The 13390-nt window shown below is 43.3% G+C and overlaps 1 protein-coding gene across 12 annotated transcripts in view; it reads left to right on the top strand.

Annotated features, from left to right (window-relative positions):
- The window catches only part of LOC139642162 (sickle tail protein homolog), a 111503-nt gene that overhangs the window by 57650 nt on the left and 40463 nt on the right, over nucleotides 1-13390 (top strand). For 11 of the 12 annotated variants that reach the window (XM_071516912.1, XM_071516908.1, XM_071516913.1 and 8 more), the window contains exon 2: nucleotides 6174-6460. In XM_071516912.1, coding sequence (XP_071373013.1) covers nucleotides 6174-6460 — 287 coding nt within the window. Of the gene's footprint in view, nucleotides 1-6173; nucleotides 6461-7946; nucleotides 8121-13390 lie in introns of those variants that run through there. The other variant, XM_071516915.1, reaches the window with a different exon arrangement.

Below are 13390 nucleotides of genomic sequence, written 5' to 3'. Positions count from 1 at the left end.
CAGTGCTCAAACTATGATCTATTCTGAATTCTCTGAAAACTGGGAAGCAGTTCTGTGCTAAGGCTGCATAAAGTTAACTAAAAAGATCCTAACGGCTCGTTATACTCCCTGAATGGAGCAATTAAAGTCCCTCTCAAATCAAAACAAAGCAGCACTGATCCCCAGCCTATAGGAGGGAAGGACCAGGGGTTAAAGGTCATCTTACAGAATTCACAAGGGCCTCTCTGATTGGGGGATTTCATAAATGGACAAGATTTTCTTTGGCAGCGAGCCTTAGGCTAAACTAGAAGTGAAAATCCTCCTGCTTTCTTATCCCATCATTCCTATTTATGAAAGGTTTCTAATTTCCCCTTCTCTTTGTAGGGAAATGACTTTCATAAAAGGCATGATCTTGTATTGTGTGCAAAATTTGAAAGTGTTGACATGCCAGAAAATTGGGCTTTTTATTAACGTTTTTACGACATGTACACAGTGAAACAGATACCCCGAGCAGGCAAATATTTCCTGTGTGTGAGTATTAGTTGCATGACTGTCTGTGTGTACGTGTGTGTATATTCGGTTTGGTGTGAAAAATGTGGCCGGGCTGCATTGTGGGGCATTACATTTCTGGTGTCAGATACCAGCATGGAAACAGCTTATCTCTCAAATCAGCAATCAGTGAAAAGCCAATGTAGAAATCAGCCTGTTTCTCTGTGGGCTTTGAGCAGGTCACCTCTCCACACACACTCACACATTGGCCTGTTTACAGTGCTGGCCATGGGCGGAAGAAAGTAACGTGATTAAGTGAAGGTCATGGAATCAGGTGGTCTTAGTCTGACATGGGAGGACTGATAGGAAAACAAAGGTTCTTTACGATTCAGGGAAACCAGGCAGAGGAGTGGGAAGATATGACCAAGTGTAGTGCGCATGCGTATGCACATTGTATACAAATATCTATCTTAACAGTCTAGTATTGAGTCCTAAATGTATTTTTCTTAAAACAACTGACAAAATCTGTGAATGGGGTGAGATAATTTCACTTGGCTCCAATGCAGATTAGTTTGTTTTAAGAGATTTCTTGAATAAACTGTCTTGATACTAGTGGAGTTATCTATCTTATTTCAGGATATTGTCATTTGTTTCAACAAAACTCTTAAAATAGGTTAAACTGCATCGGAAAGTAATTAAATTATTTCACCTTTTTGGCAGCATTTTTTCACTTGTTATAAGGAAACGAAGCTGTTAAGACTAAATGGCTTGTTAAGATGGATATTATTGCAGTGCATAAGAGGCTTAATTTATTCTAATCACATTTAAATAAAATCCTTTTCTTACAGTAGGCTCAGTTCCACATGGGGAGAACATCTGATATCTCAACTCCGATAACCAACATTTACATAATGAAAATACTGTTACGTAGAAACTCAACAGTGGACCAGTGCTGTTCTGTGTATCGGTATTCATGGGTTCAGGGTATCGCTACATGGGCCTTGTTTTTTTGCACACAACAGGGCTTTGTGTCTAACTGCACAGTTATGGGAAAGTAATAGTAGGGAAGAGTGGGAGTGTGTGCGCAGGGATACATTCCTCCATAAATAAATGACAAGTAGAGAGTAACTGGAGACAGCAGGAGGCCCTGCCCCTAATAAGACCTTGGTGTTCATAGGCAAGTGCTGCATGTTGTCTTTTAACTGAGAAGACCATCATTTACTTAACACTGGCAGCTGAGAAAGAGAGAGCGACATTCTTGAGCTATTGGAGCGAGACACAATTCACTTGCAGGTCCCTCGTGACGCTCTGAAAGTGGGAGGTCACTCCTGGCCTGGAATGTTGACAGTAAAAGTGAAGCGAGGCAGGTCGTTCGGACCAGAGGACCTAATTGTTGGGTTGGAAGAGCTACTGTGCTTTAATTATGACTTTGACTTGGCAAAGACCGACTTGTATTTGGTTGTGATGATCCATGTGTCGTAGCCAAGATGGAACTCTTCTATCTCGCACTCACACAGAAACAGTGACTGAACTAGAATGGATAGAAAAGGCACTTCATGAGATATTATGGTAATTTTACTTGGTATGGCTAAGATGGCAACCTTAGAATTTCAATAATGTTGCTATGGAAATGGGCAGTGTTTCAAAACTCTAGACAATTCATGAGGCTCAGAAGGCTGGAATATTAAATGTGGATGTACAGTGCAAGTCTTTACCCTGCTAACACATCAGCTCTAGGGTTCGCACTGTATCAAATGTTATTTCCATTGCGACATTATCAAATATTCTAGGTTAGCTGTTTTAAGTGTGCCAGGAAAAATCCACCCTAAAACACTTTAACACTGTTATAAAGTCCAGCAAAGAAGCTGCAGATATCAATTTCTCTCCACTGACAGTAGCCTCAATTGACCAGAATGCAATGCAGCCACATTATGTTTTGAGTAAGGGGTGTGACTCTTGACTGGAAAAGGTCTTGCTCTTACTATGCTGTTGCTGTCGCTGTCTCCTATAACCAACAGCTGAATGCAACAAGTTCAGGCCCGTTCTCTGGGGTTTGTCGAAAATCATTCTGAGAAATGCAGGAAATAACTAACTGAAGTAGAAGTAGATGAGGCAGGTTGAGGGAAAGTGGGTACACCAAAAAAGAAAGTTACAATATTTAATCATAAAATAAATGCATAAAATCCATTGAACATTACAGATTGATGATACATAACAGCGGGTGGATTTCTCCTTTAATCTGACAGGAACACTTTGCAAATCCTAGCGTGATATTCATGAAGCAAACGCACACCGCCAAAAAACATAACTAAATGACATGATTCTAGTCTGCTGGCCCGCTAACTGTCTGCCTATTGTGGCTAACAGCCTGAGTATGTGAGCGGGTGAGTGGAAGCAGACTTGTCTCCATATGTTAGACATTATCCGTCAGCTGCTCCATTGTGTTTGTTCATGCGCTCACCCCACCACTTTCAATTACATGGCCCGCAAACTAGGGCATTGATCTGCTCACGTTTTCCTGTCGAGATATGTCAATTGTTGAACCACAATGCCTTCTTCTTGCACATTTCGATTGGGCCACTTACATCAGCAGCTGCAAAGAAACGCACTCACGCACAGATGCAGCCGCCTTCCCCCCCGCGCCTGGAAAAACACACACACTTACAGACATGTGCATACTGACGTGTTTGCACAACATATGAAGCCGATGACCGTTGTTTGCTGACTTCCAGACAAACAGGACAGTGTTATTTTTCATAAACCCCAGAGCAAGAGCAAAGACAAAATGCCGGGCCTCTCCTGTTATATTCCAAATGAGAAACAACAGTGCCCACAGGACTCACGCTGTCTTATTCTGTGGGGTTGATCATGTGACTGGCTAACATATTTGCTGCATGCCATAAGCGGAGTACATTTTGGATGTAGCTCAAAAGTAGGTTATGACACACATTTGGATACATGCTGGTGTCTAGTGGGCCCCTCTGCAGGGACAGAGGCTTAAACAAGAGACAGCTCACAGACACAGTCCTGATAAAGAACAGACTGTGTGCGTAAGTAAGTAAAGTGTGTGTGTGTGTGTGTGTGTGTGTGTGTGTGTGTGTGTGTATTTGTGTGTGTTTCTATGTGTCAGGCTGTTTGACTGACACCTGTTGGTCTGAGGGCCCAGTTTTAAGAGGAGGGAATATATACAGTATATGTTTTGTCAGTACCTTCTTTTACGATGCTCTTTCTCTTCCTATCTCTCTCTCACACACACACACACACACACACACACACACACACATTTACATTCACTTATGACCACTCTATAGTCGGAGGAGAGCTTTTAGCCTGAGGGCGAGTGGCTGGAATGCAGTTGACTTTCTAAATCCCCACCAGTCTATCCTGGGGCTGCGGGGCAGGGCCTATCTCAAGCCCCCTTTTCCACGTGAGCCACGTCTGGAATTTGAAAGCCAGCAGTTAGCGGGGTTGCTGCTGATTCTCCCAACCTCACTCTTTGACCGTCGCGGTGTGTGTTGATCTCAAAAGTGCAATGGAAGAAGAAATCGGAGATGAAGAGAAAGATTGTTCACTTGGGGAAGGTAATGAGCTTTTGACATGCTGCCAACAAATTAATTCAAATCCTTTGGAGTTGTTGTTTTTTTTTTTTTGCCTTTTCTGTCTGCTGGGTGTAATTTAGTTTGCAGTAGGGAAACCGTGTTTGGGAGTTAAAAATAGGCTTGGAAGTGCATGAGACGTGCTGTGGCTCTGAATTTGAGCAGGGTGGGGGTTTGGGGTGACGGGGCTTCTTTCATGACCTACCACCATGGCCTCTACTTGCTATGTTCTCAGACACATTATGTCTATTTGCAGTGCTTAACTGATCCAGACAGATTTGCGCTTTGAGCAAAAGATCCGTTAGTGGAAATGCATTTCTTTCCTGTTTCCTCGTCTAATTACTCTGACTTACTGTATAGACTGACTTTCCGAAGAAATTGTGTAGTATAAGACAAGTTTAGGGCAGAGGAAAACAAAGGGAAGATATGATACTATTGGACACTTCTCTCATCATTCCTGCTACTGAGCATGCTTTTTCCAAAATGTGGCTTTTTTTACACATAGTTTTTGCAGATCTGTGAAGCTGCCGTCGCCTCAGTCCCAACACATCTTCAAGGAGGAAAACAAAAAATTCCTTTTTCATCTGTGAATCACTACATGCTTTCAAGCTTTCAAAGAAGAGAAGACAAGCTGTATTAAACCACCCACAAAATAGTGGCAAATCACTTGAAATATCCTCTCTGAACTGTTTGACCTAGAGAGATATAAATGTGGAGGAGCTGAACTCCCAAGTAAATAAGTCCTTTATTTTCCACCATTACCCTCTGAAAGGTACACATTATAGCTCTACCTGCCTGCCTGGAAAACAAGGCAGCAGATCAGCCTGCTTTATTGGTCTTGCCTGTGTTTTCACACTCCAGCTGCTCTCCTCTTGTCCTTTTCTCCCTTCCATATTCTCTTCTCTTCTCTTCTCTTCTCTTCTCTTCTCTTCTCTTCTCTTCTCTTCTCTTCTCTTCTCTTCTCTTCTCTTCTCTTCTCTTCTCTTCTCTTCTCTTCTCTTCTCTTCTCTTCTCTTCACATACATACACATAACAGAATCTCATGCGGATAGCTTTCACCACCAATGCAAACCCCTAAGTCACAAACAGTAGCTGGTATACAGATTGATGTGTTATGGTTGTATTCCCCAGGCCCTGGTTGATTTATGACAGGATAATAGAGTGCAAAGAGGTTTATGTGCCCAAGGAGTTGTGTTTACTTTATCCTCATTCTGCCCTAAAATCGAATATTCATCCTCAACATCACTTTTTTGTCACAGACAGTATTTTCATATTCCATAAAAGGGAATAATGAGATAATGGCAGGGTAACTGTGACTCTGGCCTACTTAAAAATGAAGCTTGTTTTTAATCAGGCACATGCTTACTGTCTTGCTAAGTTGTGAACACGCACACACTTGTATGGCAGGAAAACTAGACTCCAGACTGTTACTCAATGTCAGCAGAGTTGTGCCATATTAAAAACATCCAGAATAGGAAAAGACATTTCCTCTTGATACTTTTAATTAAACACACTGCAGTTATTGGCAACTGGCAGTTTGTGTTCTCTGTGGATATTTTGCAAGACTCTGGGTATGTAAACAGATGCTCTGGATATCGCTTCCAAGTCTCTCCATTTGTGTCTCTCCAAGACAGATATTGACGGTTATCCCTGGCTCCTTTGAAGGGAAGAGGGCTGAACAGCTGCTTCGATTTAATGTTTTCATCACCAATATTGTGTGTGTCACATTAAATAGTGAATTTATTGCTGAAATATGTAACAGCATGAATACATAATGAAGTGGGCCGACTGTGTATCAGACAATGTTTATTTCAGCAGTGCTTCTAGAGAAAATATTAACATCCTTTTGCATATGGCATCAGTTTTCCCTTCCCTCCACTTTCTCACATGGAGAATGTTAAAGCGAAGTGTATTAGTAATTAGGCAAAAGCTTGCAACCTTAATGTCTCTCACTTTAGCAAGGCTTGCGGTCTGGATTTGCCCTGAAACACCCTCTGCATACCCTATGGAATGATAACACATATACACGCACACATTGACATTCTGTGTTGATGGCAAAACATCAGTACAGTACATGTGTATTGACCTCTTCTCTCTCTGCCCCCTCAGAGCAAACCAAAAGCAACCTGAAGGTAACCTCCCCAGAGGACGTCCAGCACCTGAGCCGCAGGCAGGCCTCCCCAAATGGGACGGCCCCGTCCCGAGGAGACGCCAAAGCCAGCCGCACCGTCCCTCGCAGGCACACGGTAGGCGGAGCCCGGAGCTCCCGAGAGATCCTGGCCATGCAGCCGTCAGACATGGACAAGAAGAGGGAGGCCTTCCTGGAGCACCTGAAGCAGAAGTACCCCCACCATGCCTCGGCCATCATGGGCCACCAGGAGAGGCTCCGAGAGCAGGTCAGTGGCTGGAGGGAAGCCTGGATATATGTTGTTGCTGTTCGGTTGGGCTCACATGGTTTTTTTTATAAGGATGATCTGAATTTTATATCTGTTGCTGTTGTTTTTCATGCTACAATATGGATCAGTCAATGTAACACCTCCTGAAGCAACTACATTTCAGCCAGACAATTCAATTCAACAGTCTGTTCAATACAGTTTGATTTATTCCACATGCGGCAATTCAAAGGATGCAATTGAAGGTACAAACAATCATTGAAAACAAGACATAAAATACTAATATCACATAACAAAAAAGACAGAACAGGACAGATTACCAGATTAATGAATTACATTTACCGCATATTGTCCAAATCACACGTGAACCCAAAAATACTTTTTCCACTCTGGGTGTTACAGGTCATTTGTTATTTTCCTTTACAGGCTGAGGCAACAGTGCAATTGCAAAACTATTTCCCCCGTTCTTTTTGCCATAGGTTAAAAGGGAAGCCTATTCTATAAATCAGCCTGTCAGGCTTTCCCTCCCACAACCGCTGCGAGATTATGAGCTGTTGTTTTTGTGCAGGAGTCGAAAACGTGTGAACCACAAAGAGATAGAATTGGCCACATTAAACTCTGCTTGTGCTGATCACTGTAATTGGACTCGCTTATTATATAGCTGCAACCCGGTTTGGATATTCTTTAATTTGGAAAGGACTGTGCATTGTGCTCCCAACAAAAGGCACGCATTCCCCAGTGTTGTTGGGAGCGTAACAGTTTTACTCCTCAGATTATGATAGACTGCTCATGCCTCAGCCTTTTGGAGGTAAGATAGTGGATGGGGGAGGGTCAGAGGGAGGGGAGGAGCAGGTCAGTGGAGTCACTAGGTGGGCATTTGGCTCACCTGGCCGTTACCCGTTTGTTTGCACTGGGTCAGAGAAGACAAAAGGGAGGGGTCAGCTATCTCTGTAGCCAAAACAATTGAGGTGAAGGTAAGCTGGGCACCGAGCCATAGGGGAGCTCCAGGCAACGGTACAAGGCATTGTGCAAGAGGGATTTTGTGTGCTGTTTTCAGTCCAACCCACACAGCCAGCCCACATGTAAAGTGAACCCTTTTTATGAGATGCTATTTAAATTCAATGCACTTATCATGAACTCGCGTAGGTAATTTCAGTCAGCAGGAATGATGGTGTTATATTACTCCCAGCCAATCAAATGAATAGTATGTGTGTTCCTGTGTGCATGTGTGGCTATGTCCATGCATTGTTTTAGCCATAAATTCAGCAATAGATTTATCTGTGTAGAATCTGTGTGCGTCGACTCGGGAACAGGGGAAAGGAGGACAGTGTTTTGTATGAAATATTGGTAGTCAGACAGGTAAGTTCAGCTCGGGGCTGGGTGGAGTCAGAGTTGCCATAGAGACTCATGATGTCACCGCTGGAGGGGCTCAGTTTACATGTAGGTGCCTGCTGGAGCGGACTGGCTGACTGACTGACTGAGAGAGAGAGCTGTATGGGAATGCAGGAGCGCGGCGCTGCAGCACAGGCGATGGATCAGAGGATTGTCTGCAGGCATGGCCCTCTGTACGTGAAACCCGCACAGGAATAACACAAGTGGAGGAAAAACTTTTCGTGAAGGAAGGATTAAACTTGTCGACGCCTTCGGCACAGTCAGAGGCAAGGTAGGCTGCTATCCGCAAATTAGTAGAACTCTGTCAGGCTGTATGAACTCAGTAGATTCAGTGGTTCTTTTTCTGGGGTTATTAGGCTAAAGTTAATGACGGCCAGAAGTTTATAACCCCTGTGTTGCAATACATGCCATTGAACGAAGCAGTGGACGGAGAGCAGCAGACTATCAGGTGCTTCAAACTTCCGACAGGCGGATGCAAAAGTTGGCGCCCGAGTTTTATCAGAGAAAACAGGACAAAAAGGACTAGAGGGCTACTGATGTGTCTCACTGTCGATGACTAGGTCGATTGACGTCGGTAGGTTGACCGTAGTAAGTCATCTGAAAAGTATAGTAATGTCGTATACTTGCGGCCCTCCATAATTTTTACGAGAGGGCAATTATATGGCCATAATTGCGAGGCAGATTATCTCTGCCAGCGTGAGTTGAAGGTTATTTTGTTTTAAAACCCTACTACATCTCACATGATAGCGATAGTGGTGATGATTATAGTGATTAATAATAATGTACTGTTATTGTTATTACTACTTCTAGTACTATAACGGATTATTGCATTAACACAATATTAGGCCTACTGTAGAAACAATGAAAACCTGTCTACTTTTAGAACATTTCACTGAAAATTAGTATGTAGTTTTGTATTAATGAGGTTGTGCTATAGATTTGAGTAAACTTCCAAACAAATGTCTACCTGTTAAATGTAGGCTATAGTGGAGATTGCTATAGTCTCACCTATGTGCATAACTTGATGGCCGTTGTTGAATTTTCAATGTTTACGTTGCACTTGCGCAATCTGATTGTTGGCACACTGTCAAATGTGTTCATTTATGTGATGAACGTCCATTACAAGATGTCATTATACTGACTTGCAGTGTGTCCAGTATGGGTTTGTTCAGCATCCTATGAGCAAATTTAAAAGGCCTCCTTGTTATGTTGCAATAGTGCATGCTGTCTATCATAAACATATTGTCATAGGGTTATTAAGGGGCAATAAGAGGCATGCTAGTTTGTTTAGACACAGAGAGTTGTTGTGCCTGAAATTATATGGAAAACAGTGTTCGGGTCACTCCAGGGTCATGGAGAATTTAGTTGGGAGCTTCCAACCCTTATTTGCAGGGTTTATCTGACAGCATTTTCCCATGGATGGAGTTCAACATCAACATTTGACGAGTTAGGCTGTATTCCAAAATGTCATACATCCAGTTTGAAAAAAAAAAAAAATCCTGCTTGAAGTATTCATTTAATATTGCTAAAACATAAAGATCCAGCCTGTAAACATGTTTTCATTTTGTGAGATCCAAACTTAAGTTATCTATTCTCCATAGTTTGTTAAATGTCTGTGCTGCTTTTCATTTTGTAAGAATAAGAGAAAACATTTCCATTTGATTTTGTGATGAAACTCTCTATGAGATATTGAGATTTGAGTGATGATGGCTCTCAATATTTGATGTTATGAAAGAGAAGATACAAGACTCTGTTTGTCACAAAACAGACTGGTTTGAACATGAATTGCTGGAGATAAATCCAGTGCTGATGAGTGAAGAAGACTGAAGATTGAATGTGACATAATCCAATGCACACCACCACATCAAGAGGACTCTAGTCATTCTCTGCTAATATGAACAGCACAGAAAAAAATAAAAAAGAGCTGACAGGTTTATTGGAGCGTTTGTCACTCAGCGTTCTGAGATATAATTATTCTGCCCAGAGGCAAAACAGCTACAAACAATTCACCTGTGCCCACAATAATGTAGCTGTGATATCTATGATAGTTACTGTCTCTAAATGTGGGAGACAAGAAAACAACACAACACAACACAGCAAGGCGGTGTGTGTGTGTGTGTGTGTGTGTGTGTGTGTGTGGAGGGAGGGGGGGTCACGTGCTACTGTTCTCACACACAAACGAAAGGGCTAACCAAACAAGAAGAGCAACATTGGTGGCAACAGTGCATGCTTCAGAGGTGAGAAAAAAAACATCTCCGGAGGTTTGAGTTACAAAGGAGTGGATTTATCAAGGTCAAGCGGAGGTTGGGAAGATGATATCGCCACGGTCTGTGCAAAGTGGATGACCCCGCTCCGCCCAACATGCACACACACACATACACTCCCACACACACAGACACACACTGAATGACTCACTCTCATACAATGCACCCCTCAAGTCTCCCTCTCTCCCTGTGATCCTTAAACCCGTAACAAAAGCCAGTGGTTTAATTTCCTCCTCTCCTCATCAGAGGACCTGGATCCCACCCAAGGGAGATGAGATAACTACCCATTGGACCCGCCCGCCACCCATCCTCTCACCCCCTCACAGCCCAGGGGCTTTGATGAGCACAAACTGAATCGCTTGACCGATCACACACACACGCACACACCAATCCTCTCCTTCCGTTTGTGTGTCAGTGTCTGTGTGTGATGAGCTGTGGCGTGGTCGACCCATAGTTTGCCCTGGCCCTGGTTTCTCCACAGTATAAGAGATTAGAGCCGCCATGTTAGGACAGCTGTCTGCAGCTGTGGGCACCGGCCAGCCAGACAGCTCTGTAGCCCCCTAGCTGTGATAATCCATTGGCTGCTGAGAGAAGGGGCACAGATTATGGTAACAGTGTGACAAAGTATCTAGATGAGCCCCTGCATTTACTTGTGAATCATTTTCCAGTACAGTCTATCAACAGGTGCTCATGCTGTGGGCTTGTTACACATTTTAGTGTAATTTACCCTGTCTGAAATTAACTTTTTGGCTCACTTGTTTCCCTACCCATTTTCAGTACTATTTTGCGTCTAGGAAAGGCAGCCAATCAGAGCCATTGTTTTGCTCTGATTTGATTGGCTCACAGTTAGAGGGAGTGTACAGTGGTCCTTTGAGAACAGGCCAAAAACTGTATATTACTGAGGCACTCAAATATTATCGGCCAGTGTGGCGGATGACCTTTATCGAGTTATCCACCACAGACAAATCTTATCATTATTTGTCCCTTGCCGGGTCATAATTTTGGACCCTGGTTATTAAGCTACAGGGATAAGGGAAAGATAATTTATGCTCAATATAGCTACATAAACACCCCTCATTCATCATTACAAACAGTGTATGTATACTCTCCCTCTGAGTCTTTTTTTAGGCATTGCAACATTTGGCCCGTCCCCCACATACCTCTCTCTCTGTGGGCTCCTGGCCCTGCTACACTCTTACTCCTCCGAACCAAGGTCAGCTAGATAACACACGCATCAGCTCCCTGCAAGAAACCTGAGCATGATCACAGAAAGAAAGAAAGAAAGAAAGAGAAGAGCAGGGAGGGCAGGGGAGCGTTGGTTCTGATCTTAACTAGCCTGCACAAAGAAAAGGATGATTCATTGTTAGTGTCTTCCACTCTTGGTATGGCATTCCAGCAGTGATTGGGGTATAATAAGCAAATGATGAATTAAGCAGAGATGGTTCGCTGAGCCCACTAGTATGCACGCACATATTGCATATACGGAAACTTTTATACCCAAGTGATGTATTTTCACAAAGCGCCTCTTTGTCGTAGCCTTTATTGCACCTTGTGTCTGGACTCGCACAATCAGATACTGTGTGGAGCAGGTCTGCGGCTCGACATCTGGTTTTAATCAAACCCTCTCCAGCGGCCATCAGGAGCGGGAGCCGGGACGTTTTAATGGCATCTGCCACCTCTCCCTGAAGTGACACTTTGACAGCCCGCCTTGACTAACACAAACAAGGAGCACAGGGCCTTAGAGGCAAACGCCGGGGTTAACGACAGGCATGCGTTGACCTGCCAACCAGCAGGGGGTATGGGGAGGGGTTTGGGGTTTAGGGGTGCAGCTCCCCAACTGAGAAGACAAGTGGCCCGTGGAATGGCGCCGTGGCTGTGTCTAATCCTGGGGGTCAAGGGGGGGGTGACAGGGAGTTAAGCCTCTCTGACAGAAGGCCCTGATGGACCGGCCTCTGATCAGTCCTGATAATGAGTCAAGCCAGACAGACAGAATTTTGCACACCGTCTCAAACACAATGCCTGTGCGTATATCAGACTAGCTAATCAGGTCTGAGCTCTTTTCGGTGCACGGTTCTCCGGCATGACAAAGCTGTATTAGCCCAGGCTTAGGTCAACAACAGAAGTCTGAGTTATCTTCAGTTATTTGTTGCTTCCATTGGTTCACTGGCTGAACAGACAGGTCATTGTTATGAGGCTCTAGAAAGTTTTGATTTTCTTGTCAGGTTTGCTGATTTACTTGAAAGGAATGGAGATGAAATAGCAGGGACTTCTTTAACCTCAAGCCTTTGGCTTTTTTGGGTACAATTAAGACCATTTGTCAAAACAGCATGCCAGTTGCAGCCTGAGGATCTTCTCCTGAGGAGCGTTGTTGGACATTTTTCATCAGCTTGGCTGTAGTCTCTCAAAACTATTAATCACCAAGGCTGTACGAATAGGTGTGAGTATGAAGTAATTGCATGTTCTTTTGGCATCATCTTTTGGACTGCAATTTGAGAAAATATTTTCCTCCGTTCACTTTGACTTTGCTGACTCTTTCACTCTAAAATTCAGCGCTATTGCACAGTACTGTAATCCCCTTTTTACCATAACAATGAGGATTATATACCTTGATATCTTACTGTTGTTGTCGGTGCTTTGATGTAAAAAATACTGGAATATTAAGACAGAAATGCACTGGAAGTGTCAGACGCACATTTTCAAATGCACCACTTGTTCTCAACGCCATAACATGCGCTAGAGCGTCAAATGGATCATCTCTACCTTGACATATCTGCTCCCAACTTGGTTTGATTTTGGAGCATCAACCAGGAGGACCAGCACAGCTGTTTTTAACAGTGACCACTGACTTTATATTTGGAGGCAAAAGATAACAGGTAATGACATTTTCCCATAATGAACTATTTTTGACTTAAGAATTTTTCTAGGCAGATATCTGATGCTCGTTTTTTTGTGAATTTCACTTCCAGGGCATTTTTGGATTTTGTTATTTAGATTTTCCTCATCCATGTCTTTGCTGCTCATTAAGTCTGCTGGTAGAAACATGCTGCTTTCACGTGTGCCTTGTAAGAAAATACTTCCAAGGTCTGATGTAGGCTAAATACAACTTGCACATTCAAGTGTGTGTGGTCAGATATAATAACAGAATGGACCCTGTAACAAAGAGTTTTTGGTGGCTGTTTTATTTTTGAAATCAAGTGGTACAGCTGTTGTGTGCTGCAGTAGCAGAATGGAGAGGTGAAATACACATCAGGCACATGTATCAATTTTAAGCTCTAAA

This window comes from Centroberyx affinis, unplaced genomic scaffold, assembly GCF_046629955.1.
Source record: "Centroberyx affinis isolate AG114_WGS23_722 - 3 ecotype Tasmania unplaced genomic scaffold, CSIRO-AGI_Caff_v1 ptg000436l_1, whole genome shotgun sequence".
Taxonomy (NCBI): Eukaryota; Metazoa; Chordata; class Actinopteri; order Beryciformes; family Berycidae; genus Centroberyx; species Centroberyx affinis.
Note: the sequence above shows the minus strand (reverse complement) of the source record. Positions and strands in the feature narration are given on the sequence as shown.